Source organism: Netta rufina (assembly GCF_964035555.1).
Source record: "Netta rufina genome assembly, chromosome: 19".
Classification (NCBI taxonomy): Eukaryota; Metazoa; Chordata; class Aves; order Anseriformes; family Anatidae; genus Netta; species Netta rufina.
Window position 1 is genome coordinate 9,188,792 of NC_140143.1, and position 24,154 is coordinate 9,212,945.

The 24,154-nt window shown below is 42.4% G+C and overlaps 1 protein-coding gene across 1 annotated transcript in view; it reads left to right on the plus strand.

The window, feature by feature from the left end:
• Positions 1-24,154, plus strand: part of GRB2 (growth factor receptor bound protein 2) — a 50,680-nt gene that overhangs the window by 19,831 nt on the left and 6,695 nt on the right. The window contains exon 3 of the mRNA XM_084298584.1: positions 19,360-19,457. Within this exon, the coding sequence (XP_084154710.1) occupies positions 19,360-19,457 (98 nt within the window). The remainder of the gene's footprint in view (positions 1-19,359; positions 19,458-24,154) is intronic.

The following is a 24,154-nucleotide window of genomic DNA, read 5'->3' on the forward strand; positions in this document are numbered from 1 at the left end:
GAGTGAATCAATGCTTTTAACCAAGATCCATTACAATTCAAAGATAGGCTAAGCTCATTGAGAGATTTCTGGGATATAACAATTTTAGCCCATACCAGACTGAAAGGAATCATAAACTGAAAGTTATCATGAAGGAAGGCTCGATGTGACATGTTAGTGCACCAAACCTACGCTGTATTTTTACAGGATTTGGTGCATTTGCCCTATAGAGGTTTCCGTATGCTAAAGCACTGAAGAAGCCTTGTGCTGAACAGGCTGGTGGTTTTGGCTCTCTCCTAAAAGCTGGGGCTGTGGATAAGTTTATTGCCTAAGTCTTTATAATAAAATGACTGAGGGTGCAGTGTTGAGAATATTGACGCACAACTTGTATCCCTCATAACCAAATAGCTAAGAAAACCTGGGAGTGAAGGCTTGGTATCTGAAGCAAGCTGGTTTAGGCACCTTGTAGATTTACAAAGACAACTGAGCGTAGGCAGTTGATATAATTTATTTTTACCAGCTTTTAAAAATCATTAGAAACATTTTTCAAAGCAACCTGTGGCTTGGATGTTATTTAGCTGCAAAACCTACTGGAATCCAATTTTTCTGGGTATTGTTTTGATCTAATATCTCTGCCTTGTTGACTTTCTTTTGAAAGCGGTTTGAATTTGGAGTGTACTTGATGTTTTTGGTTAATGAGGGTCTTTCAGTGCATGTTATATGAAATCTTGTTCTCTTAGCAGAATGTGACCAGGTGGAATTGACCAAAGTTGCTGCGAAAGCTCCTTGGTATCTCCTCACAACCTCCTGTGGTGGTCGAGGCGTCAGTGACAACAGGCTGTTTGTGCTGGCTTTGAACTCCATCCAGGCTATTCGTGTAGCACCAGCATAACCCTGTTTAGGTTTGTTCATTTATTTAAAAATGTGGGAGCTGTTCCTGTCCATCCAAAGACAGGCACAAGAAAGTGGCAGTGTGCCATCTCAGGCCTCTAACAGTAGTACTCTAAAATATTTGTCCATTGTAGGGAGTCTTTCTCCTCTTTTTCTCCCTCATCCTTCAGTGGTATGTGTGCAGGAGTATCACTGGCGCTGATGTAATGTGGTACAGTAAAGCTACATCTCATTTCTTTTTGTTTGATTCTGTTTTATGAGATTGGAGACGCTCTGTAAAACATTTTAAGTGGGTATAATATTCTAGAGCTGGCTGTGCAAACTGTCTTCAGTTGATGCATTGTGCTCTTTGATATATTATTAGACCTAGGCTCTTGTAAAGGTTGCAAGGGCTGGGTGCTTTGCATTATGCAAATGTAGCAGGAGTGAGTCAGATGATTCTCGGCATGCTGATCAGAAACCATTTGCAAGTGTCTTCCTCTTGTGCGTCCGTGCGCGTGTCCCCTAGAGAGGAAGTCTGAGCAGCAGTGCAGTGACTGGACAGCGAGAAGAGTTCCTGTCCCCCCCACACTGCCGCTCGCTGAAGATCAGCCAGACCGTGTACCTGTACGTTTTCCCTCCTAGACATGAGTCAGTAAAAACAGATTAAGCTATTATGAGTCAAAAATATTAGATAGAAATGGTTTCTCTGCAGCTGATAAATCTCTTTTCCTGATGTGTAAAATTGAGGTTCCTTACTGGTAAATTAATTACCTTTTAGGTGCCTTAAATGTTGAGTTTTATAAGAACTCAGTTTTCCAGCAGATGTCTTGCTAAGCCAAAATGTTGTTACTTGTACGCACTGAAATTGCCTTGATTTGTATGGAGACAGGTAGGCTTCATTGATTTCTTTATTTTAGTCAATGCTGATTTATAATTAAAGTTATAATCCAGTTCTGAAGGTGTCTCACTTTAAGAAAGGGTTTGTTTACATGCAGTTGGATTCAAAGATTCATACAAGGAGCAAAAAACTCTTCCCTATCGTAAGGCTAAGGTCACTGTTGTCCGTTTTGCTGTCCTTTTTGTGTGAGCAGCCCTGTGGAGCTGATGTGATCAGGTCCTTTCTAGTTCTTGCCAGGGGAACATCCCAAAATGAAATGGGTGTTCAGGGCTTTTTGCAGATCTGCACATCTTCCCCTCAAAGGAGAGTTAAATTTAACTTAAATTTCCCAGATAAGAGGCCCTGGAGGCAGCAGGTTATGCAGATGTATGAGCAGGGCTGGGGCAAGGGGAAGAGCTTTGTGTGGGTACTGACCAAATTATTAATTGTGGCCATGCCTGTGTTACAAAATCGTGAGGGCTGTGAGAGTGTGAACAGGCTTCCTGTGGGCTGAGTTAAGAAATAATGTAAAACTATTTGCTAAAAGCAGCTGCGTGCAAACTGCTAATGTCTTCGAAGAGTTACAGAAGTAATTAGGCTGAACTGGCAGGTGAACCTGCTCTGTAAGAGACTGGATCTTGTGCTTTTTTTTTTTCTTTTTTCTTTTTAGCCTTTCACAGGTTTTGTATAACTAGCTTACAGTACTGCTAAACTTCACATCGAACCTCAAAGGTCTCATGTTGCAGGCTTTGATTTAGAGAGCCTGAGGCTTTTGCTGACCTACTGGGTAGTGCTTTTTTTTTTTTTTTTTCTAGAAAAAGTTAGGACCTGTTAGCTGCCTGAACAGTGTTTTTCTACTACCACCAGTCTGTTTTTAATTCCTTGCTTACCTCTGTTTGCCTTAACAGTGTTATTTAATCTCAAAGCATCTTTCTGACCCTAGTTAGTTCTAAAATATAACATGCTGTTTTTTTTTCTTTTCCCTCCATTTCTTTATTGCTGATTCTTGGCCAGGTTCCACTGAGGTAGCAGGATAGTGGCCGCTATAATGACTTTCAGCTACCTTGTATATCTGAGGCTATTTCATGCTTCCCCTGTCCCTGCTGATAGCCCACACAACAGAAGAGTTAAGGGATCATCGCTCCATGCTGCATCTCTACAATATGCTGTCTTAAACCGAGATCAAAATTGTCCCTTCCTGTGACTGCTTTGTGTCAAACTAGTCACAGATGCAAACTGCTTTCCTAACAGTGTTTGTCTACCTTAGAGTGAAAATCAATAAGCCAGTCATGTGCGGCTTGGGGATCTTTGTTTTGCAAATAATCTGTTCTTCGCTAGATATGTTTCTAATTAAAGCATCTAGGACTGGTATTGGCTGGAGTCTCAGTTAATTAGTCTTTAATATTCTGCAGCATTAAAATCACATTGATGTATCACTTTGTCTTATCATGTAGTGTAGATTTGGAGATGCCCAATTCTACCTTCCAATATGTTGTATTAGAATTAGTTAAATAGGTAAAAATCTAGCAAAATACAGACTTATGCTATGGTGAACCTTGAAAAGCTGCCTATTCTAGGAAATTGGCCTACGTTATCTCTGATTTCATGCTTTTTCCATCTGTCTCAAAATGAAGAGATTAGGGCTGATCCTAGCTATTTTGCGAGGCAGATTATGGTAATCTTATTATTCTGATCTCATTACGCTTAGTCTCCAGATTTGAAAATGTTCTGGTTTTAACCCTTTCTGTGGCAGAAATTTAGTGAAAAGGTAGTTAAGGCACGTTCTACAAACTTTGGGTTAAATGTGTATCATCCTGAAATAATTAGGCTTTCAAAGATCTTCCTAGAGTTATAAACTTTGTTGCTGTTGTCTGAAAAGACTGTCAAAAATTGTGAGGAAATCAACTTTAAGTTATAAAGGTTGAAATGTCACCTATGTGTGACAACACCAGAGTAATGGTTAAGAATTCAATTTTCAGTTCAATACTTTTTAGTTTTGGGGTCCTATGTTCATGATATGTAGATCTTTCTCCTAGCTTTTCTGAATAGAAAAGGCATTTTTCAGATCTTTGTCCCAGTGTTTGAAACCCAGAAATACAAAACTGAATGGAGTGTTCCCTCGTCTTATTTCAATTACACAAAAGTTACTGCCAGATGCTGGGAAATATGCAGCAATGTGTTTTAATGACGGGATAACTGAATTGGAACATAGATGCTGAAAAGATATTGGACATTTTTGTACAATATCAATATTGTACAATATTGTACAATTTTTGTACATTATTGGAATTGTACAGCTCAATTCCACTGGTGTTACTGGGAGGTCAGCTGTGATCACGAAGGATTAACTTTCTAGTCAGTGCTGAAGGGGCTTTTCTGCACTGGCCCAGTAGTTTTTACAGAGAGCACCAAGGCAAATACTTTCAGGTGGGCTTTGAAGATTACAAGAGGTCTTTGTCTTAAAGTTGAGGAAGCTCTGGCCTTTCTGCACAGCTTCAGGCATCAGTTATGAAATAAATGTTATTGCCTCTTCCGGACTGCAAGTATAAGGAAAGCAAACTGAAAGCGAGCTGCTGATGGGGTGGAGGGAGTTGAAAAGCAAATACGATCCTCTGACTTTCAGAGCAGGTTCATAGGTTATTTGAGTTTGTATTGTACTATGCTGATGGACTTCTAGGTTAGATGCTGCAGGGAGCTCTTCTAAAGCATTTGAGCATTGCGCTGACTGTTCTGCTGGTTGTTTTTGACCGCCAGGTATATTTGCCAGTTACAATCCTGAAGCTGCATTTAGAGGAGAGGGAAAAATGGAAAGGAAAAGCAAGAGATGTGTTTGTACATCAAACAAAGCTGGGACAGAAGGAAGCAAGTTCCTGCTGTGTTCTGTCATTGTTATAGGTCATCTAAATTAACCTTTTTGTCGAACAGTCTGTATTGTTACACCTTCTTTTTCTTAGTAGGGAGAAGCATGCAATGCAGGAACATCCCTCAAGCTGCTGCCCCAGCTGCCTAAAACACACTGGGTGTGGGATTCTTATTTAGACTCGATCATTTTGTATTACAGGCACCTCTTCAGTTTTTCCTCTAGGTGCTAATTCCTGTGCTGAATTGGTGCAAGATTCACGTAAGGGAGTGAAGTCCATTGGAGCTGTGTAAATTTGGAGAAAATGTAACCCCTGCAAATCATGGATCTTCTCTTCCCCCTGTTCAGACTTGGCCAAGTTCTCCAATGCTTTGGCCATTACTGGGTGGGGATGAATAGTGCAGAGATGAGAATGAATGGCCAGTGGAAAGAAGGTGTGGGGAAAAGCTCAGCCAAGCTCTGCCCCAAGGTTCATTTGGGGAATCACTGCCCTGGGGACATGTCTGTCACAAACAGCTTGGCAACGGCGTCTTAGGGCATTCTGTGTTGTGTGTCACCCTCACTTGTGCTAGTGCGGAGCTTGGTACTGTGAACCCGGTCAGGGAAGAGAGCCAACAGTGGAGAGAGGAGATTTTATCAAGATTTGTTTGCGTGTGGGTTTTTTGTTTTTGTTTTCTGGTTTAGCTAAGGTGGAGTCTTTGATTTGGTTTACCAGCAGTTGTGCTGGCTGCACTGGGGGGAGACGAGTTTTGGCATGGGGGGTGGATCGGTGTACCTAAAGCTATCGTTGCTGTTAGATGTGCTCTCTGCTGTCCAAGTGCAGTCTTTCATCCCTGCCCTGGGGCTATATGTTTGGCCGAGTCTCATGATGGCAGAGCAGTGTTCTCTGTGATTTCAGAGCAGCCCTTTCTTTTTGTAGCTAGGACTATTTTTCTTGCTGTTCCCAAGAACTCTTTCAAAATTCGCCTTCTTACCAAAAATGCTGCTTCTATTGTGCGTTCGCGCTGGGTGGTGATGGTTGTTTTGCTTTGAGTGCTGAGTTGCTGGCAATGTTTTAATACAGTTTTAGATAACAGTGAAGTATTTGTTTTTCGAATGAGAGGTAGGAAATTGCAAAGAATAAAGAATTACATGAGCTGGCTTAGTGATAGCATGCCTGTTCCATTTGGGGTACTGGAGAAGGAAAGGGGAGTAGATGATGTAAGTTAGGCTGCTGCTCTGACACTCCCCCAGGAATGACTTCTGGGAGGAACTGTAAAGGGTGGAAGCAAAAGTAAAGATGTCGAGGTTTCGTTGACTTTGACATTTGCTGTGAGTCATATCTGGCCTGTTGTAAGAGAAGGATGATTCAAAGGAGCACAGCAAATGGAGAGCTCCCCCTTCCCCCCCCCCCAGTTTTAACACTTGTCAAAGCAGGGGATGGATTGCAGTCAGTCTGATTAAAGGGTTGTGCCCATACACAAAAACTAGCACCCTGCTAGAGTTTCATGCAGGACTTGGGGAAGCTTTGCATCGCTGAGGCAAATCTTCAATTTATGATACCTGCTGGTAGAAGTCAACTGCAGTAAGGCTTACATCGGAAAGATGCACATAGCCTTGGGACCAGAGGCTAATTTTTTTTGTAACATGGTAAAAAACAAAACAAAACAGAGGGGCGTAGTGCAGTATTTTAAGTTCACATGTTCTGCTCTAATTATCTCCTGTTAATTTTTTCCACTCTAACCACGTGGCACGTCTGCTTAATAAAGAGGTATATCTTCTGTCCTATAAATGCTTATATCGTTCTACATCAGTGTGCCTGGTAATTTTATGCCTAATGCCAAATTGCACTTTCCCAAAGGTGCAGATGCAGCTGCTCCATTGCCCTGCCTAACAGCAGTAAGAAATACAGATTTTTTTTGTGTGTGCAGATTGACAGTTGTTCATGGAAGGATTTTCAGATCCCTCCCAGAGTACTGGAGTTGTTTTGCAGTGATTGCTCATAAAATCCTGTCATAGGCAGACTTCTTGGAAGTAATGTTCAGTTTTCATCTCAAAATGATATTTCAGCACAGTTTTCTTCCCTTTAAGTAGGAAGGAGATTGAAAAAGCACGGGTGGGGAGTTCTAGATCCATTTTGAAGTTGGGGAAAATGCAGTTCAGATAGATGGTGATAACGTTGTTCTTAGATTGCTGCTGTCAATCACTTCTAGTGCTCCAGGAAATGGCAGACTTCAGCTTCAGTGGCCCAAAGGATCGGCCTTTGCAACTGGGGGCTGAACTGAACAGTGACATCTGGGGCAGCTGTCCCAAGGTAGCAGACCACGGGCTTTTCCTTCTTCTGTGCTTTCAGATGCAAATTGCAGAATATGCTCTAGGGAGTGGCAGGAAGTACGTACGTGTCTTAGACGTGCAACAAATGGTGATTGTTCAGTTGCTGTAGCAAAGATGTCAAGTGTTAAATACAGTACGCTATCTCAGTCAGGTTTGGGGGTTGTGCATTGCTATTAACACCTGATTTTTACACATTTAGGCACAAACCCCCACTCTTTCCCATGTGTGCAGATTCACAGCGTGTAGCTGGATGGAAGGGACTTTTACTGTGCGTGTCAGTGATGTAACCCTTAAAGAATTAAACTTGTCAGAAGGACTAACAGCTGTTGTATCAAAAGTATGGAGCGGGGGGAAAGCTCGATCAGCTCACCAGTGTTTCTTGCAAGTGTCCCTGAACGTGATAGCTATTTCTGTGCATGAAGCCAGGTTTAGCTGTCTGTGCTGTACAAATCTTCTCTCAGCAGGATCAGTACGAGGCTTAACTTAACCTGCCTGCCTGACCTGAAAGTGACTTTTCTTCCTATCTTACCCATTAAAGGCCCCAGCTTCCATTTGTGTATAGCTTGGGGGGTAAAAAAAAAAAAAAAAAAAAAAAACAAAACAAAAAAAAAAAACAAACAGCAGCTGCCAGAGCAGTTACCCAGATGAGCCTATCATCGGAAGACAAATGTCTCTGTAAGCCTCAGCTGAGTCCCTCACTTGTGCTTCCCTATTTCCCTTCCTCCCACTCGCAGTCAGTTGAGCCTGATGCTGCGCCTCTGCAGGACCACGCGCGTGCTCCTTCCTGAACTCCTGTCCACCTCGTGTCTGCTCTTCCTTCTCTGCTTAACTCTGCCTAGCTAAAGCTTGAAGCAAGTGGGACTATTAAGCCTTGTGTATGTAAGTTTTTTTCGGTTGTTTGTTGTAAGAAGTGTAGAGCAGGCTCTTCTATATCTTTTGAAACTGGAATGAAGAGTCCTTCCTTCATGACAGTACCTGCTCAAGCAGTCCTACCCTACTCCCCTCCTTTCCTTCTCAGTCGCTTGCTTCAGTTCCAGACTTGTACCCTGCGCTTGCTGGTGTAGGTGTCTGTGTAGCCAACCAGTCAACTGAGACAGGTGAGTGGTCCAGCTGTCAAACACCGCCTCCCGAAGCTGTTTTGCAGTCAGATCAGTTCCCCAATCTCTTCAGCTACACAGTGCCTGTTGCCACTGCATGGGGTGTGTGTGGGAGGGTGCAGCCACACGGCAGTGACTGCATAAACCAACTCTCCATGCTGCTGCCAGGCGTCTAGCCTCTACAAACTGGTAGCATAGCCTCTGAGTTCATGCTTGGGTGGGAATTCGTGCTCAGAAGCATGAATTAAGTAGCAAGATTGTTAATACCGAGGTCGAGATGTGCATGCAGTATCAGTGTTAAAGATTTCTCTGCTAACTGTGTTAAGAGAGATGCCTGCAAGCATCCTCCTTCATGGATGCAGGCTTAACTCATTTGGGTTTTGACATGAAAGGCGGAACCAAACAGAGCTTTAAGGCGTAACTTAAATGTATTTCTGAGGGCCAGCAATAAGAGATCTGAAACATAAAGTTCAGATATATCAGAATAACTAAAATATTGCATTACTTTTCAAGTCTTTTTTTTACTACAAGATATTAGGTGTTCTTGACGTGAGCAACTTTGTTTTATAGATAATTAATTGGCAAATATTGCTTATTCCCGATATCTTTCTGGCAAAGAGCTGAGTAAGACTGTTTCACATTCTGTAAACTTTGCAATGCTATAAAATATTAAGCAATCTATATTAAATGCCAAATTCCATGCTAGTAGAATTCTAAGCCTTTACATTTTAAAAACAGATGCAGTAAAACTTAAGGATTTTACTGCTCTGTAAAATCTTACGCATGTGAATGTATAGCATGTAATAAACCAGTTTAAACAAACCCAAGCGTTTAGATAATCTTAATTTTTTCTTTAATACCACATATATTTTACAAGATAAAATTACACTGGAAGACTTCTTTTTCCTGGTAATGTTGCTGATAGTCTAGTTAATAGGAATTCACCTCTTGTCTTGATCTTCAGAAGCTAGCTACACCTTCTGCTTCTTGTGATTACATTTTCACTGGAAAAGCCAGCTAGAGCAGCTGCAGATCAAGTTGATTTACTTCCTTAAAAAAAGGTCCGTTTTGATCACTCTTTAAACTTTTCTTTAAGGCCTTTATTGGTTGTACCTTTTCTTAGTGTGCTTTAAAACATAGCAGGTAGTGTCTCTAATTTTCTTTCCCACTGAAATTCAGTTGTTTCTTGGTATCTGTTTTGGGCAACCTTTCCATTTTTTCCTTCTGGAATTTTTGTATCAGACAGTTAAAGCACTGGTGTCTCTGTCTTCCCACCCAGTAGTCTGCTTGTGCAAGACGTGTGTTTTTTCCAGGTTTTCAATAAAGTACGTCAAGGCTGTAGTTTTCCTAATGTCATTGGGGGCATGTTGTTGTCACTTAAAACATCCAAGCACCCATGCATCCTTAAATACCAAGTCCAGTAGTCATTTTGTCACATTGACAGCCTGTTTTATTAGCAACCAGGGAGACCTGAGAGCTGGTATGGGAAGGGTTGTAAAAATATTTAGAAAACCACCATCTAGCTTAAGTAGCGATGCTTTGCTGTCACACTTGAAGGCTCTGAGTATCTTTCTGCAATATTGAGTATAATAATATTGTATCTATGAGCTGAATGATGAAATAGGACATGCTTATAATATTTGTGGCAATGATTAGTTGAGTTGGGCTTATGTATGTGGAAGATAGAATTTAAAATGTTCTTGACAGTTTGAAGAAGTACATTTAAAAAAAAAAAGGAAGATGTAGGGCAAGGATTAATGTACTGCCACATGCGTGGGCAGAAATAATCAACTGCACCAACACAGGATGGGGAATAACAAGCAAGGTATCAGTTCCTCTGAAAATACCCCAAGCAATACAGTGGAAAACTGATTGAAATCAAGGTGAGGTCATGCTCTTAAGATAAGCAAAACTCACAATGAGATGTATAGATAGAGGAGTAACACTTCAACATGCAGATTATTCCAGACAGTGCATGTAAGGCGTTGTCCATAGAGCACTGCTGTCTAATTCAGAGGCTGCAAGACAACTGTAAAACTACCCTCTAGTCCCACATCCTAAATTTCTGAGCCAAGACTGATAGTGTCCATCCAGGTTGTGCTCTTGTTCCCTCCTGCCCAGCTTTTCCAGCACTGAGGCAGAGTTGCCTTACGTGGTATGATATTTTTGCAGCATGCAAAATGGGCTGAGCATTATCCAACTTGGATTGTCTGCAGGCATGTTCTGGGAAGGTTTGCGTTACCCAGCTATTTGTAAGCTCTTCATCTTCTGCAGTGCATCCTTTTAGGTTTTAACCTGTGATTACCTGTGTATCATAGCAACTCCGTTGTGTACAAACATTAGAATTGATGTAATAGAGCACCTCTTACAGGGATCGATTGCTAGATACTGCTCAAGAAATAATTAATCCCGTGTGGTTAAAAATAGTCAGTAAATGCCTTGAGTTCGTGTGCTAGAAGGGCTTGATTAAGAGCACTGGTACAGATGGGGAGTGTTGGGCTTCGTGGTTTCTTGGACAATGAAGTATATCCAAGGTGATGGTACACGTACTCTGGAATAGAAAGCAAGGCTGTCTTCATCCCCACATTTCTCATCTTTCACTCTGGGTGGAGGAGTTTAGGGGATTTTATATCCTTAGAGAATTAGGGGTACCAAGCATGAGATAATTCAGGGCTGGTTTTAACTGTTGTAGTACGCTGTTCTTCAGTGAAATGCGATCCTCTTCATGTCCTGTAATGGATGTTTCAGTCAGGTGACTGCTGTAGTGACTTCAATGCAACGTGTGGGACAAATTGCAAGGTTGGTCCTAGTTGTGTTGTGGGTATTTACAGAGGAATTGTCCCAGTTGCGGTTATAGGTGGTTCTGCTTCCTCAGAGATGGTGAGGAATAAATTCTGATTGTGCATTTTGGCAACGGATACTAGGACAAAATAGGAGATGTGCAAATAGAAACTGTATGGTATACAGGTAGAATTGTTATGGAAAGCAAATGAATTTGACAAACTGAATCTAGTCTGACTCGGGACTGCTGTACAGATTTACTTTCTCAGGATACCTTTCAAACTCCCTGTATGTGACCTGCTGCATTGGTATGGCAAAGCCATGAAAGGGCAGGCACAGCTGGAAAGGCAAGCACATTATGATTGCTTGTTCTTCGTTACCTTTTTCAGTTCTGGTTGATACTCACACCATCAGATCACGAGTTACAGCAGAGCAGCGTGATTACTGAAGAGAAGTTGCGTAAATGTGAAACGTACGATTTCAATATGCCTGTGAACTACAAAAAGACCACTGCTGGTATTTCTGCAGCGAGTCTTTGTGAAGTTTGAAAGCAACTCCGCAACGCGCTCACTGGAATGCTTGATAGCTTTTTTTATTATTATTTACTGGCAGAGTGACTTTTGACCTTCATCCCTCAGAGGTTGTGCCAAGATTTCTTACAAAAGCCTTATGATTTCATTAAAGGCCTGAAAAGTCGTAGTTGGTTGTACTTGTGTAAATAGTCGAGAGCCTACGATAACAGACGCGTTGTGTTCCTGGTATCCGTGCTGCTAAATTTGAAGGGATAGCTGGAAACAGCCCCTCTTTTAAGAGGGCCTGGCACTTAGAGCATTTGCATTAGCAGCAGATTCAGGAATAGAAACTAGGAGACCTTATTCTGGCCGCTACATAAAAGCAGTTTTCTTCTCAAAATTGAGGATTTATTTGGATGCTTAAGGCAATGTATATTCTGTTCTTTATGTACAGATGGCCATATATGCATTTGGTTTATTCAGGGGGGCGGATTTTGAACATTTTGCAAATATAGCAGGATCTTACTCAGAACTCAAGGCTGTTTTCGTTCATCACTTAAGGAGAGGAGGATGCCCGAGCTCTCTAGGCTTCAGAGCACTGCCTGTTCTTCAGCTTGTGTGCCTCACTGGGGTTCCTCTCCTGGGACCCTGCTTATAGCTAAATCAAACAGTGCTCATCTGTTTACTTTTTCAATAAAATTCAATGAGGAAGGACGCTCACTTGCAAAGAGGTGACGGTCCCCACTGTACCTGGATAAACTAATCCACATGGCACAACAGAAAACAGACAAAATGCTGCGTTCTTCAGTGCTTCCAAGTGAAGTGTGGCTTGAGTTTGAGATTAAGGAAGGATGTTTTTGTCTTCTGTTTCCGTGATAACATCCTGAGCACTACAGCTAGTTATAAAAGACTGCTGGTCCTGGTCTTTAGTCACTGTAAACTAACCCTTAGTCTGGTAGGGAAAAACAACACTCCCCTTCCTTTTTCCCAAACTGTTCCTGTGAATCCTATAGCATTCTGCTCTCTGCATGCACAAGCCAAGCTGTGCAGCCTAGGCTGCGATAACAATCTTTTTTTCTTTGTTTGCACTCCATTTTGATCAAGTACTGAAATGAGACACTGCATTCACTGCAATGTTGAAATGTTGACAGCTGAACGATAATCCTTGCATTAGGAAGTTTGTAAGAATTAGCGTTTACTGGAGCACCATAAAAATTACTGAACATAATAGGAATAGCACGTCTGAGAGTCCCTGCTGGTACTGAAACATTTGGGGGTCCTCTGTAACTACTTCTAGCTCTATAAAGCTATTTCTATTTGGGTTGTAAAATCACCAGTGCTGTTTTTTCTGCAGGTTAATGTTCTTTCTGTAGCAGAGGTTATGCATTAATCTGCTTCAAAATGTGTGATTTGTGGCATCTATAGCTTAACCTTTATACAAGTGGCAATAGTGGGAGGACTGATGGAAAGAGAAAATTCTGCAATCACCGAGGCTGGCATCTCCAGCCTTCACGAGCAACGTAGGCTGAATGGGTGAATTTGTGATGTTAGCTCTGTGTTTGTGCTAGTGGAAACTTCCTACACAGAAGGAAACGTGAGTGAAGATGCAAAGAGAACTATGGCAAAGTTCTTAGAGCAGTGCTGATGCTTTCCAGGATCTCCTAGCTATTTTGGAGGTCACTACGATACACTTTAATTTTTCTTTTCTTCCATCTCTATGCCATATAATCCGAAGTTGAGCTACTGAGAAAGATTTGTTGTCTAGGTTGGTCTTTTTTTTTTTTTTTTTTTTTAATCTGCTATCTATTATTAGGTGAGGAAAAAAAGCCTTCTATCCCTCCATCAATTACAAAGACTTTTGCCACAGGGGAAGTGGTGGCACAAGACTTGCAGGGCCTGAGAGGCAGGGTAAGTTTGTCTGTGCTGAGCTCTGTCCCGGAGGCTAGACGTGATTGTACCTCAGATAACTTAAAGGCGGCTATTGTGTTCTTGTGTTAGGTCCAAAAAATCCAGATGATTTTGAAGTGAAAGCTTGAATGCTAATTTCTAGCTGTGTTTCTGTCTTCAGACTTTGCTTTGTTGCCACATTCTGTCTTTACTGTGCTTGCCAGCCAGTGATACTGGATTTCCTTGACCACTCCTCTTGTCTATCTCTTGTAGCTGGAGTTCTGTGTTGCGTGGAATTAAAATTGCACCTTGCCCTTATTTCATGCAGTTAAAATAAAAGTGCTGTAATATAACACAGCGACTTCTGCCTGTCAGTCCTTTATGAAAGTTAGGGCTGTACTGGATTTACCTATAAAAGCTCATCTGGATGGAACGAGCCTGCAGAGATGGGTAGATGTGTGCAATAGACTGAAAGGAGAATGTTACTTATAGTAGGGAAGGAGACTTAGCTCCTAGAGTGGCTGTACCCCGTGACTTTGATTGTCATTCGTGGTTTGTAGTCCTTCAGCATTGCTTTTATATCTTTCTTCCAGCTCTCCAGGTTCCTTCAAAAGGAATAGAAATAACTTCTTTATGAAAAGAAGATGCCTAAAGACAGCACTGTGTAGCCCAGGCACTAGCTTTTGATTTGCACACTTGGAGATGTGCTCTCCGTGCTTCTTGGGTTCAGCTTGGCCTGCTGCGCTCTTTTTGTGCATTTCAAAGGATAAAGGTGGAAGAAGTGTTTCTATTATTAACACATTATCACATTATATATTGCGAACTGCACACCTGATTTGGGTATTGTACTATAATACTTGGTAGCTGACTGCAGTTCAGGAACGAATCTTTCACTGGCCATTTTCTAGTTACACCTGCTCTGGCTGCTAGGTGCTTTCACAGCTTCCTAGACCCACCTGGAGAGCAAATATTCAGTCTTACAGGAGTCACGTCCAAACCTGATGCTTCAGGTTTTGATGTGAAAGATGTATATTTTCATTTTTAGGTGAGGTTATGATACGCAAGAAAAAGCCTAAAATATTTTCAGCAGTTGCTGTTCTTGAGCTTGTCACCTTCAGTTGCCTGATGCATCTCTTCGCGTCGAGTGTTTGAAGTTGAAATGAGCTGCCATCCGTGTCGTGAGGAATAAACCAGGAAGATAAAGGCTCTGATTTGCCTTGGCCTGAGTTACAGTGCCATGTTGACAGGCGCAGTACCCGAGGTTTTCTGAACTTGCTGTTTCCTCAGTACGGCCACCTCAGTGGTGGTGTGAGGCAGCCAGAGCAGGAGGCTACGGCTGCTCAGAGGAGGTTCTGCAGCATGGGCATGAGGCAGGGAGGAGGTGCAGTTTGCCAGGCAGTGTCTCGGGCTCTCTTACAACACTCTGAAGAGATGAATTTTAACACTGTGTGGTGCCATTGCAGTAGCTTTGGGGAAGGAAAAAGCCCTAGAGTAGACTGTTGAATTTACTCTGTTGAATCCAACTGTTTGAAGCCTTGCAGTGGTAGCTGCCTGCATGTGATGTGGCTGCTTTGTGTTCGTGCCTCTTTTCGTGGAGCAGAACAGGAGCTGTTTTCCTCTGAAAGGAGAAACTGTGTTAAAGCACTTTGGAGTAGGGTGAGAGCTGCCAGTCCTGGAGCCTCCAGCGCTGCTCGATGTCAGTGGGACTCAATAACTGACCTCCCAGCCACCATTCCACCCCGGGATGAGTAATTTCTGGGCTTAAACATTTCAATTGCAGCATTGCTGGCTTGGAATCATTTGTTTACTTTTTAAAATTTAATTCCTGCCCTAGCATGAAGTGTTGTGAGCACTTTCCTCGGATTCCTGAGACTCTGAGAGTGTTTTTAATATACTGCCTTGTTTTCTTTGTGGCGATGTCAGCGCAACTTCGTTCAGGAGGAAAACCACATTGGCAGCTAGCAGGCAGTTGTAGCTGAGAGCAGTTGTTACCTTCTGTTTCAGTTAGCGCAGCAACAATCCCAAAACCTCGCAGTTCAGGGGAAGGAGCTGGGTTCAGCCAAAACTCAGAGCCCTCTGTGAACACGTTTCTTGGCTTTTGGCTCTCCAAAAGCCAGGCGTTCTGATGAATTTGGCTAAATTTGCAAACATGTAAATACGTTCGAGGCCTTATGTTTAGTTTTACGTTTGCATATGGGAGCCAGTCTGCTTGTCATGTTCCTGTTTAGTCTCTGTGTGTTCCTGAGAGATGCTTGGCTTGGAGAGTATCAGGACTGGTGCAACAATTCATGAGGATGGAAAGGCCGTGCTTAGAAACCTTCACCAGGTAGGGGGTCGAAAATGGCCGAGAATACTTTCTGCGAGCAGTTTCGGCCAAAACTTCGTGATGGCCTTGTTGTGCAGCTCTTCAGCAGTGCCATTTCGCCATTTCCATGGGAACAGATGGGCTCTCATTGATAAGAGATCTATTATCAAACCAGGAAACTGGCAGGCAGCAGTTGAGCCAATATTACTGTAAAACAGGGCTGACTGCAGACTGAGGCCATCACATGGCAGTATGTGTTCGAATGTAGTGGCTAAAAATATCCTTCCTTCTTCCTCCTCTCCGGCACAGATGCCCCAGTGTGAAAGGAGGAGTCGCTCTGTCGTAAGCCTGATTAGATCTGTAGCAGACGTAGGGACTGGCTGCAGAGGAATGCTTCATGGTTTGACCTGTATGCAGAGCAGCAGTTTTTAACAGTTGATGAGATAAATGTGGGCTTTTTAGATATTTTTTTTGCAGACTCTGAAGGCTGTCTTGATTTGGAGCAGTAATCTTTGTTTCACTTTGTTGCTTAATTTATCTGCATTTATTTGCACTTTGGGAAATCTTCAAAGCAAAACCCAGTTATGTATTCAATACTTAAACTAAATACTGTAGCCTTGAAGTCTAGAAAAATCTTATGACAGTTCAAGTTAGGAATCTATATTCTTCTTTCAGGCATAGAACTGGTTTTTAGGTATTCAGTAAGAAATTGTAGTTGTGATTATCATCTGAAAATCTCTTGAAGGCCAGCTGGAGATACGGACTAGATGGACTGACTGGATGCTTGAAATGCTTTGCAGCAGAACGAGTTAATTACATGATGTCAGTTCTTTCATTTCAGTGGGTTTAAGGCTAAAAACAAAGAGAGCAATGTCAGATGTAAGCATCTAGGCTGGATTCCCCAGTGCAGAGATTTCCTCCTTGTTCTTGACTTACTTTTTAGTTGTATTTCAGTAGTGGTTGGTAGTGGCACAACTTCTTGAAAGCCAAAATTTTATCTGACTGTTCTGTAGCTGTCACAGCAGTAGGTACCTAACTTGGTAGCAGCCACCAGAATTACTGCTCCGTGCACGTGACTGCAGAGCTGTCCTCAATTTAAGGTGCTTCAGTACAAGTCACTTTTGCTTGACTAAGCACCGGGAGCAGCTCCAGGGGTGCTTATTCGAGATGCTGTCAGAACAAATGATTTCGTAGACATCTGTATTGTGGAGGTGACCTCTCTTTAAACAAGACTTGAACTTGAATGTGGAGCTTTCCAAAGAAGACGGTAAATTCTGTTGCTCCAGGAAAGGAGCACACTGAAAAGCCTAGAAATGAGCAAACAAAGGTGCCTCCAGGGTGACTGTGTGTGTATAAGCTCTTCAGTACATAGCTGAACTATCCGTGTCCCATACTATCTGCCAGGGTGTGACTGGAGCTGTGACAACGGCTTGAAATGATCCTGGAAAGGACAAGCAGCTATGAAGATGCTTCAGTCCTGTATGAAGCAGAAAGAAGTCCTTGGGGCAAAGTGAGCCAGTGAAGTGGGGGGCTCTGGAGGATTCATTATCACAGCAGATGCCCCCTGAACAGGTTGGACATGCACATGTGGAGGCAATTCACCTTACCCTGCCTTTCATCCAGCTGTTTTTTCCTGTTGCAGAGCTCAATGCATGCCTCAGCAGTGCTCCCTCACTGGCATCTGGCTTCAGGCCAGGCATTAATGAGTACCCCAAGCCCTCTGTGATTTGGCTCCTCCAAACCTATTAGCATATCTTCAGAGCAAGATAAAACTCATTAACATAATTTACATTAGGGCTTTAGAATTTCTGATAATTTTTGATTCCTACTGCCAAAAGCACAAATACGTGGTAATATCCTTCATATGAAGCATCGGCCTTTCTGTTTGTTTTTTTGTTGTTTTTTAATTTTTGAAAAATAGACTACCATATCCCCTAACCGCACTCAGTGGTAGTGAAATGGGTTGGTACACAATCTGGTCAGAGGTTTGATCGGTGCTATCTCTGCTAAAGGAAAGGATTCTATTTGCATAAGATGTTGCTTATTAGAAATAACATCAAAACGTGTCTTGTGCGTGTGTTATTTTGTACAGTGACTGTGGTGATAGCTTCAAGGACCTGTAATAACCAAAATTCCTGATCATACAAGCTCTGTGCCAAAATCTTTGTATGACTGAGCTGTTGATCAGGATTCCAACCTCTGCCCTCCACCTTGATAGTCTCTATACAATTCACTTTTTTTACATAGCTGTTCTTAACCTCAGGGTTCCCTTTGTAGTGTGGCAGAGCTGCCTGCCGGTGTCATCTAGCTGTGTTTCAGATTCTGGAGCTGCATCGGTTTCTGCACAAAATGCTGTCTTGCAGTCAGTGCAGCAGTTGAGATGTGCAGTTTTCCTGCTTAAAGGCGAGTTAGCAGACATCAGCTGGTCTGTGTCAACTCCTCGTGTGCAAGCTTTTACCTCGGAGCCTGTAACAGAGCCACCCTTGAACTGCTCATGACCTGTGGTCAGATTATCCTTGCTGAATGGCCGTAATGCTTGTAAATCAGTGGAAACCCAAAGCAGGAACTGCATAAAAGTTGGTCTGAATGTCTTTATAAAAAGGTTTAAGATGCCTTAGGTAGTAAAGTCCCTTCTTCAACCGAAGGTATCCTGAACTGGGTCATAAAAGTGAGTATCGTTGCTGACCTAAAGGTCAGAGGATGTGGCACTGCTGCTGTGCTCGGCGCCTCATGAAACCCCAGCACCAAAGGGACATCCCTGGGACTGTCAGCCTGATCAGTTGGGAGTTAAGGAGCAGGCAGGTAACTGCTACCCACTGTCACTCACGGTGGCATTTTGAATTCTGTTCTCCTTTTGCTTTAACAGATTCCATTTCAGTAGGTGATGAGGTTTTTCTCTTCAGATCCAGCAGTCAGCAGTGGGGCAGATTAGGGCGTTAATGTCACACATTTTTGAAAGGCAGCAAAAATTGATCTTCAGAGTTTAATTTTCTGAAGCACTTTTATCAGCTCTAAGCATTTTAAGGCCTGCACTTGCAAATTTTTGTCTGCTTTTCCTTTTTAATTTCCTCTTGTTGCCCCTCCAAAAAAGAAGCATAGCGAGATTGCAAAAATTGAAGTAATTGCTTAGGAGAATTTTTCTGCTGGGTATCTTCACTGTTTGTATGTAGTCTGTGATCTCTGGGGCTGCATTTATGTTGACTTTCTCTTTACATTTCCTCATTGTCCCGCATTCTGGCAATGCTAATAATGTGACACTTTTGTGACTTGAGGCTATAAATTGTGTTTTTTTAACTCACATCTAGCTTTTTGGGGGCCACTGTTGCAAAGGGAAAAAAAAAATCAGCAAGCTGAGCAGGAACATAAGTGTTAGAAAAAAGTATTACTGGGGTGCTTAATTTTGAAAGGGGGTGGGCAGGATCTATGTGATTGTTACTTCCAAACCCAAATAAAATCTTTTTGGAGTGAGGTGGTTTTAAACTATAGCGTGGTTTTATTTGTGGAACCTCATCCTGCTTTGTTCCAGAGGCTATTTTCAGTTATTCTACCTGGCTTGTCAGTCACACTGTACCATTTAGCAGGGATTCAATGAAAAATTAAAACATTTGTTTTGGAGTTGTGTGTTTTGAAGTACTGATTCATGTGAAAAAATGTGGTGTTCTGGCTGTTCTTTGGCTATTTTCAATTATTGGTCCAGCTTCTGGTTCTGAAAGCTCGTGAGATGCAGTGGAGCAGGATGGCTGGCAGCTTGTTTTTATAGGTTTGCCTTACAAGAGCAGTCTTGGCAATAAGAACTGGAAGAATAAGGTAATATCTGCACCCATTTTGCTGTAACTTGAAATGCGGTGAGCTTATTATTTGTTTCCTTCCTTCAGGTTTTGAATGAAGAATGCGATCAGAATTGGTACAAGGCAGAACTCAATGGAAAAGACGGCTTCATTCCCAAGAACTACATAGAAATGAAACCACATCCGTAAGTAGAGCTTTGATAGGATCTCTTGATCTTTCCACGTGCTTCCCTTCAAACAAGGTGGTTTGCTGCTGAGCACTTGGCAGATTGTTCCTTACCAGATCTACCAAACCATATGGCTAGATAAAAGATGGTCACTGAGTTGTGTCTCTGGCTGTAGCCTACAGTGTTCACAGGAAGTTATTTCACAGCTAGCTATGGAGCAGGACATTTGGAAGCTTTTCTAGTGCATTCTCTGGTATTTTGCTGTAGGGTCAGATTGACTGACCTTGGGGGTTGCAGGCTTAAACCAGCAGAAAACTGTTCAGTAGAAGGTTGTTACCCAGAGTCCCAGGAAAAAGTGTGACTGTGTTCTTGTGATGAACTCTTTTATCTGCTACACAAAGTAAAGTAAAGTGAAAGTTGCAGCATTTACAGCTTACCAAAAATTTAACTCCAAATGCCCTTAAACATTTTTTCTGGTATGTTTGTTGCATTCTGGGTACTGAATCAAAGGATAATTTAGGTTGGACAGAAGCTTCTGAAGGACTGTACCCCAAAAAAAGAGAGGGGGCTGCTTTAGTGCAGCCAAGTGAGAAGTGAAGCAAAGTGTACAAGAAAATTATGAAGTTTTTTAAAGCCTAGTTTAGTTTGTCTTGATCTGCTAGTCCAGTGGGGATCAGAAATGCGTATTGTGATTTCTCCTTCATTGATTTGAGTCATTGTGCATCTTCTAATAACAATTTTGGAAGCATTTGAGTTATACTGTGGTCTGATGTTGACATTGTTTGTTCTTTAATCATCCATGTGTTTTTGTTTGAGTGGGATAGAGCTGTCAGGTTTTTTTCTTACTGATAACAAAGGGGAATGAACAACATCCAAGCCTACAAGTGAGTGAGTTTGGTGGTTTTAAAGCATAGTTAGTTTGACCTTTTTTGAAGATGTTTAAACTGCTGATGGCAATGGGATGGCGGTAGCTCCATGTGTAGCACTTAGCAATGCTGGGGAGTGTATTAACAGGCCTGGGAAATCACACAAAAGTTCACGCAGCATGGTGTTTGCTTAGTGGTAATGCAGAGCTCTTTAAGTAGTCCAGCAGGTCCTACAAAAAGCAAACATCGGGCAGCTGACCAGGTGTGAGAAAGAGACCGTTCCTTTTCTCAGACTGGTATCAGTGTTGTGGGAAGGTGCCATGAGAGCTGCTCGAGAGGATTTGGAAAGAAAGCATCTGAAAAAGCCTTTAAAGGTTAATTCTGTCAGAGGATCTGAGACTTAAATCCTCCAGCTTCATAGTTTGTTGTAAAGAGTGTTCTATCTTGCTTGTATTTTGCAAATCTTCCCGTTTGCTTTGTAACTATGAGCAGACAAAGCTGAGAGGGAAACGTGGCACATCTCAGTCATCGTCTGAGTCACCTGGGTTCTGAAGGGTTAATCCAAATCGCATATCAATTCACAAAGCAAAGAAGTAAGTAGACAGCAGCATGATACTCAGAAGAGCTGCAGGAAGCTCTGGGCAGGGAGGCTTCCTGTGAAGGCACAGCTGTGCAGTTCGGGGTAGGGCTACCTTTCTGCTTTTAAGGGGGCAGGGAAAGAATTTGCCATCTATGAAATGATCTGGATCAGACTTGTGTTATGTGTGTCCAAGTGTGCGTGTTCATAATCGGCTGTTCTTTAAGGTATTGCTGAAGTCTTACTTTGCAGTTTATGTGGAAGAAATGAGCCAAACTAAATGGTTGCACTCAGTGAAGCCAAAAGAATTGTCAAGCTGCTGATTGAAAGGAGTCTGAACGCAGCGTGAGCTTCGCGTTGTACCAACTGGTGCATCGCCCTCTGTGCAGCATCAGCAGTAACGTCTGCACTTGGTTCTGTAGTGCTGACTGGATGAGTTTCATCTGTATTACAGAGCTAGCTGGAGAGGAGTGGTAGGGTTATCAAGCTTAGCCGTTTACTAGGGAAGCTATGAGAATGTCAGTTTCTTTGGCCTAGTTCTTTTGGGCACACTGATTTTTATTATTTTTTTTCAGTCATTCTCCAGGAAAGATTCATATGTGCAGAATACTTCTGATGTTTTATGAGGATGTTCTTAAATGGACAGTAGTTCCTCAACATAACTTTGATCTATGGGGTTTTCTTTCTCTTCATCTTTTTTTTATGAAGTCAAGCTCCTGTTGCTCTATGAATGGCTAAACTAGCAATGAAATGATAAAGCTGCTTTGATTAAAAATCTTCCTATTTAAATTAAAATGCCTTGGAAACAGCTGGCAGAAAACTTTAAGAATTGTATATCATTGTTTTGGAAGTATTACTTTAATTAATCAACTTGTACACTTCAACTTTCTAATGAGTCAGTAAAATTGAGGAGAAAACAAGGATAAACTTGTGAGGCTTCAAGAAGGATGACAGAAGTTCTTCTGAGCTCTTCAGGTTTCTTTCTATTTTTCAGAGATGAGTGACTTTTTTATTTATTTTTTTTAAGCTGAGGCTTTCATTTGCAAGTCACGTGTAATTGAGAATTATTTGAGAACCAAACAGAATTAAAACACATTGTAAACAAGAACTGTGTCAGGATATCTGAAGTCGTAACAGAACGTTAGCTTTATGTAGCATTTGGCAGAGGTGAATTTAAGGGCTTATCTCTGACAACTGTGCCAACAGCCCAGAAAACAAAATGCTACCTTGGAATTCTGAAGGAGTTTCCTGTAATGGTTTCTCTTGGTTGATTTTGGAGGCAGCACAGTACTGTGTGGGACAGGTAGGTGTTCATTCTTCTGGGTCTGCCACTGCCTCACGTACTGAGAAGAAACACAGTTGCTAGCCCATGGAGAAAGTACTAAATGCAGGACTTCTTTGTCACTAGACGTAGGCTGGTTGTGGGAGAAAGCTTTTCTTTTCCATTCCAGGGGGTACAGGGAGTAAAAAGTGCAAAATAAGACCTGCCAGCAAGTTTGTAAACAGGGTGCATCATTTCCAGTGCCAGCATAGTTTACATAACAGAGCTGCATAGCTAAGAGGTCTGTACAGTCCCCTTACAAGGGAGATGGCCTGGAGTGATTTGATCTAATGCTGCATGTAGTAACAGCACCTTTGTGGTGTCATCATGTTAGATATAATATGGGGCATGGTTTTGTGTAGCCTCCTGTGGGGAGCAGATGCTGAAGACAGCTAGTGAGAGGAGCTAGGGCTGCCAGTAGCTGAGAGGCTGGTAATCAGGTCCTCCTTTACCTCTGGGGACTGCTGCTTAGAGAGGAGACTTTGTGGTCTCCTGAAAGCTTCAGCCTTTCTCAGGAAAGGCTCAATTTCAGTGAGGGTTTTGCAACTTCTCTTTGTTGTACCAAAAACTTCATTGTGGAAAGGAAACCTTTTGCATGGAGCTTTTGTTCTTAAATGCTCCCCTCTACGGTCAGTCATCTGCGTGGTTAAAGGCTGTGGTAAGAGCTTCTATCTGGTGTGATCTGTTACTCGGAATTGCCAGCTGTGCTTTTTGGTTGTGCACACAGCTCAGCTCTTCCCACACTGCGTGACCTACTGCTTAGCCTTGTTTGCCTTTAGTCTTGGATTAGGCTGGAAGTGCAAATGTGAATGTAGGTAAGGATCCTTGTGACCAGGTCAGTGCTATGGTACAGCTGCTTGATGCAGGTTCAGTCTTAGTGCCACAGAGGTGAGCAGCCTCATGCATTTGACTTCTGTGCAGCTGCCAAGAAGTTGAGATGCGGCTTTCACGTGCAGCTATTTCATGGGACTGCTTATGTGAAAGCTGCTAGGTTGTCCTGACTACAGAAGAAAGCAAGAAAAAGAGGCTGCTGAAACAAGCCTTGTCAGCACCTTTCCTACCTTTCCTAGAACTGATTTGCATGCCCAGCTCAGCAATCATCCACAAAGAAGCAGAGGGAACTTGAGGGAACTTTTCTCACTTTGTCTGCATATAACTCCACTCCTGGCACCTGCTTGAGCTCTGCCGTACAGAACCTGTCCTAGATGGCAGTGCTCTGGGATGCTGATCACTAGGGTCAGAAAGGTTGGGCTCCGTGCTGCGGGAATAACCAGCTGCTGAATGAAGCTACTCATTCTCTTTGTCAAGTAATGATGTCTTTCCACCAGATCTAAAAGGCTAGAAATTGTTTTTTGATATAAAATGCACTTTCCATTTGTGCAGGATGGGTCAATCCATAGACAGGATCTTGTTTCTACAGCTGTGATGTTTCTGAAGAAACCTGTGAGTGAACTCCCAGTGTTTCCCTTGCGTTGTGCAAATATTACATAGATGTATTTTTAAGGTTCCTACCTGCTAAAATAGCGATGTTTCTGTGCTTAATCCTTACGCGTTCTGCATTGTCTGCTTGGCAAATTGTGACTAGGGCAGGGGTGGCTTCTCCTTGGGGGGCGTAAGTAGTGAAGGGGTGTGTAACTACTCGCGGATTATCTTGGGGCAGCAATAGTGAAATAAATTGTGATGTCACAGAGAAGTTCAGTGCTGACTAGCCACCAGTGCGTGGGCTCCTTTGTAATCCCTGACCTGACGGTATCATACAGTTCAGGCAATTAAATGTTTGCATGTTTGTATGGAGACATGAGACTTTAGCCCTTAGTGACAGAGGAAGAGTTAAGAGTTGAGTTTCTTGCTTGAGCTAGGAATCTGTTTGTCCTTAGGTTACAAGGCCTGATTGCTAAGATACCAGTGCAGACCATAACAGATATTTTAACTGTGTCCCAGGTTGTAGCTA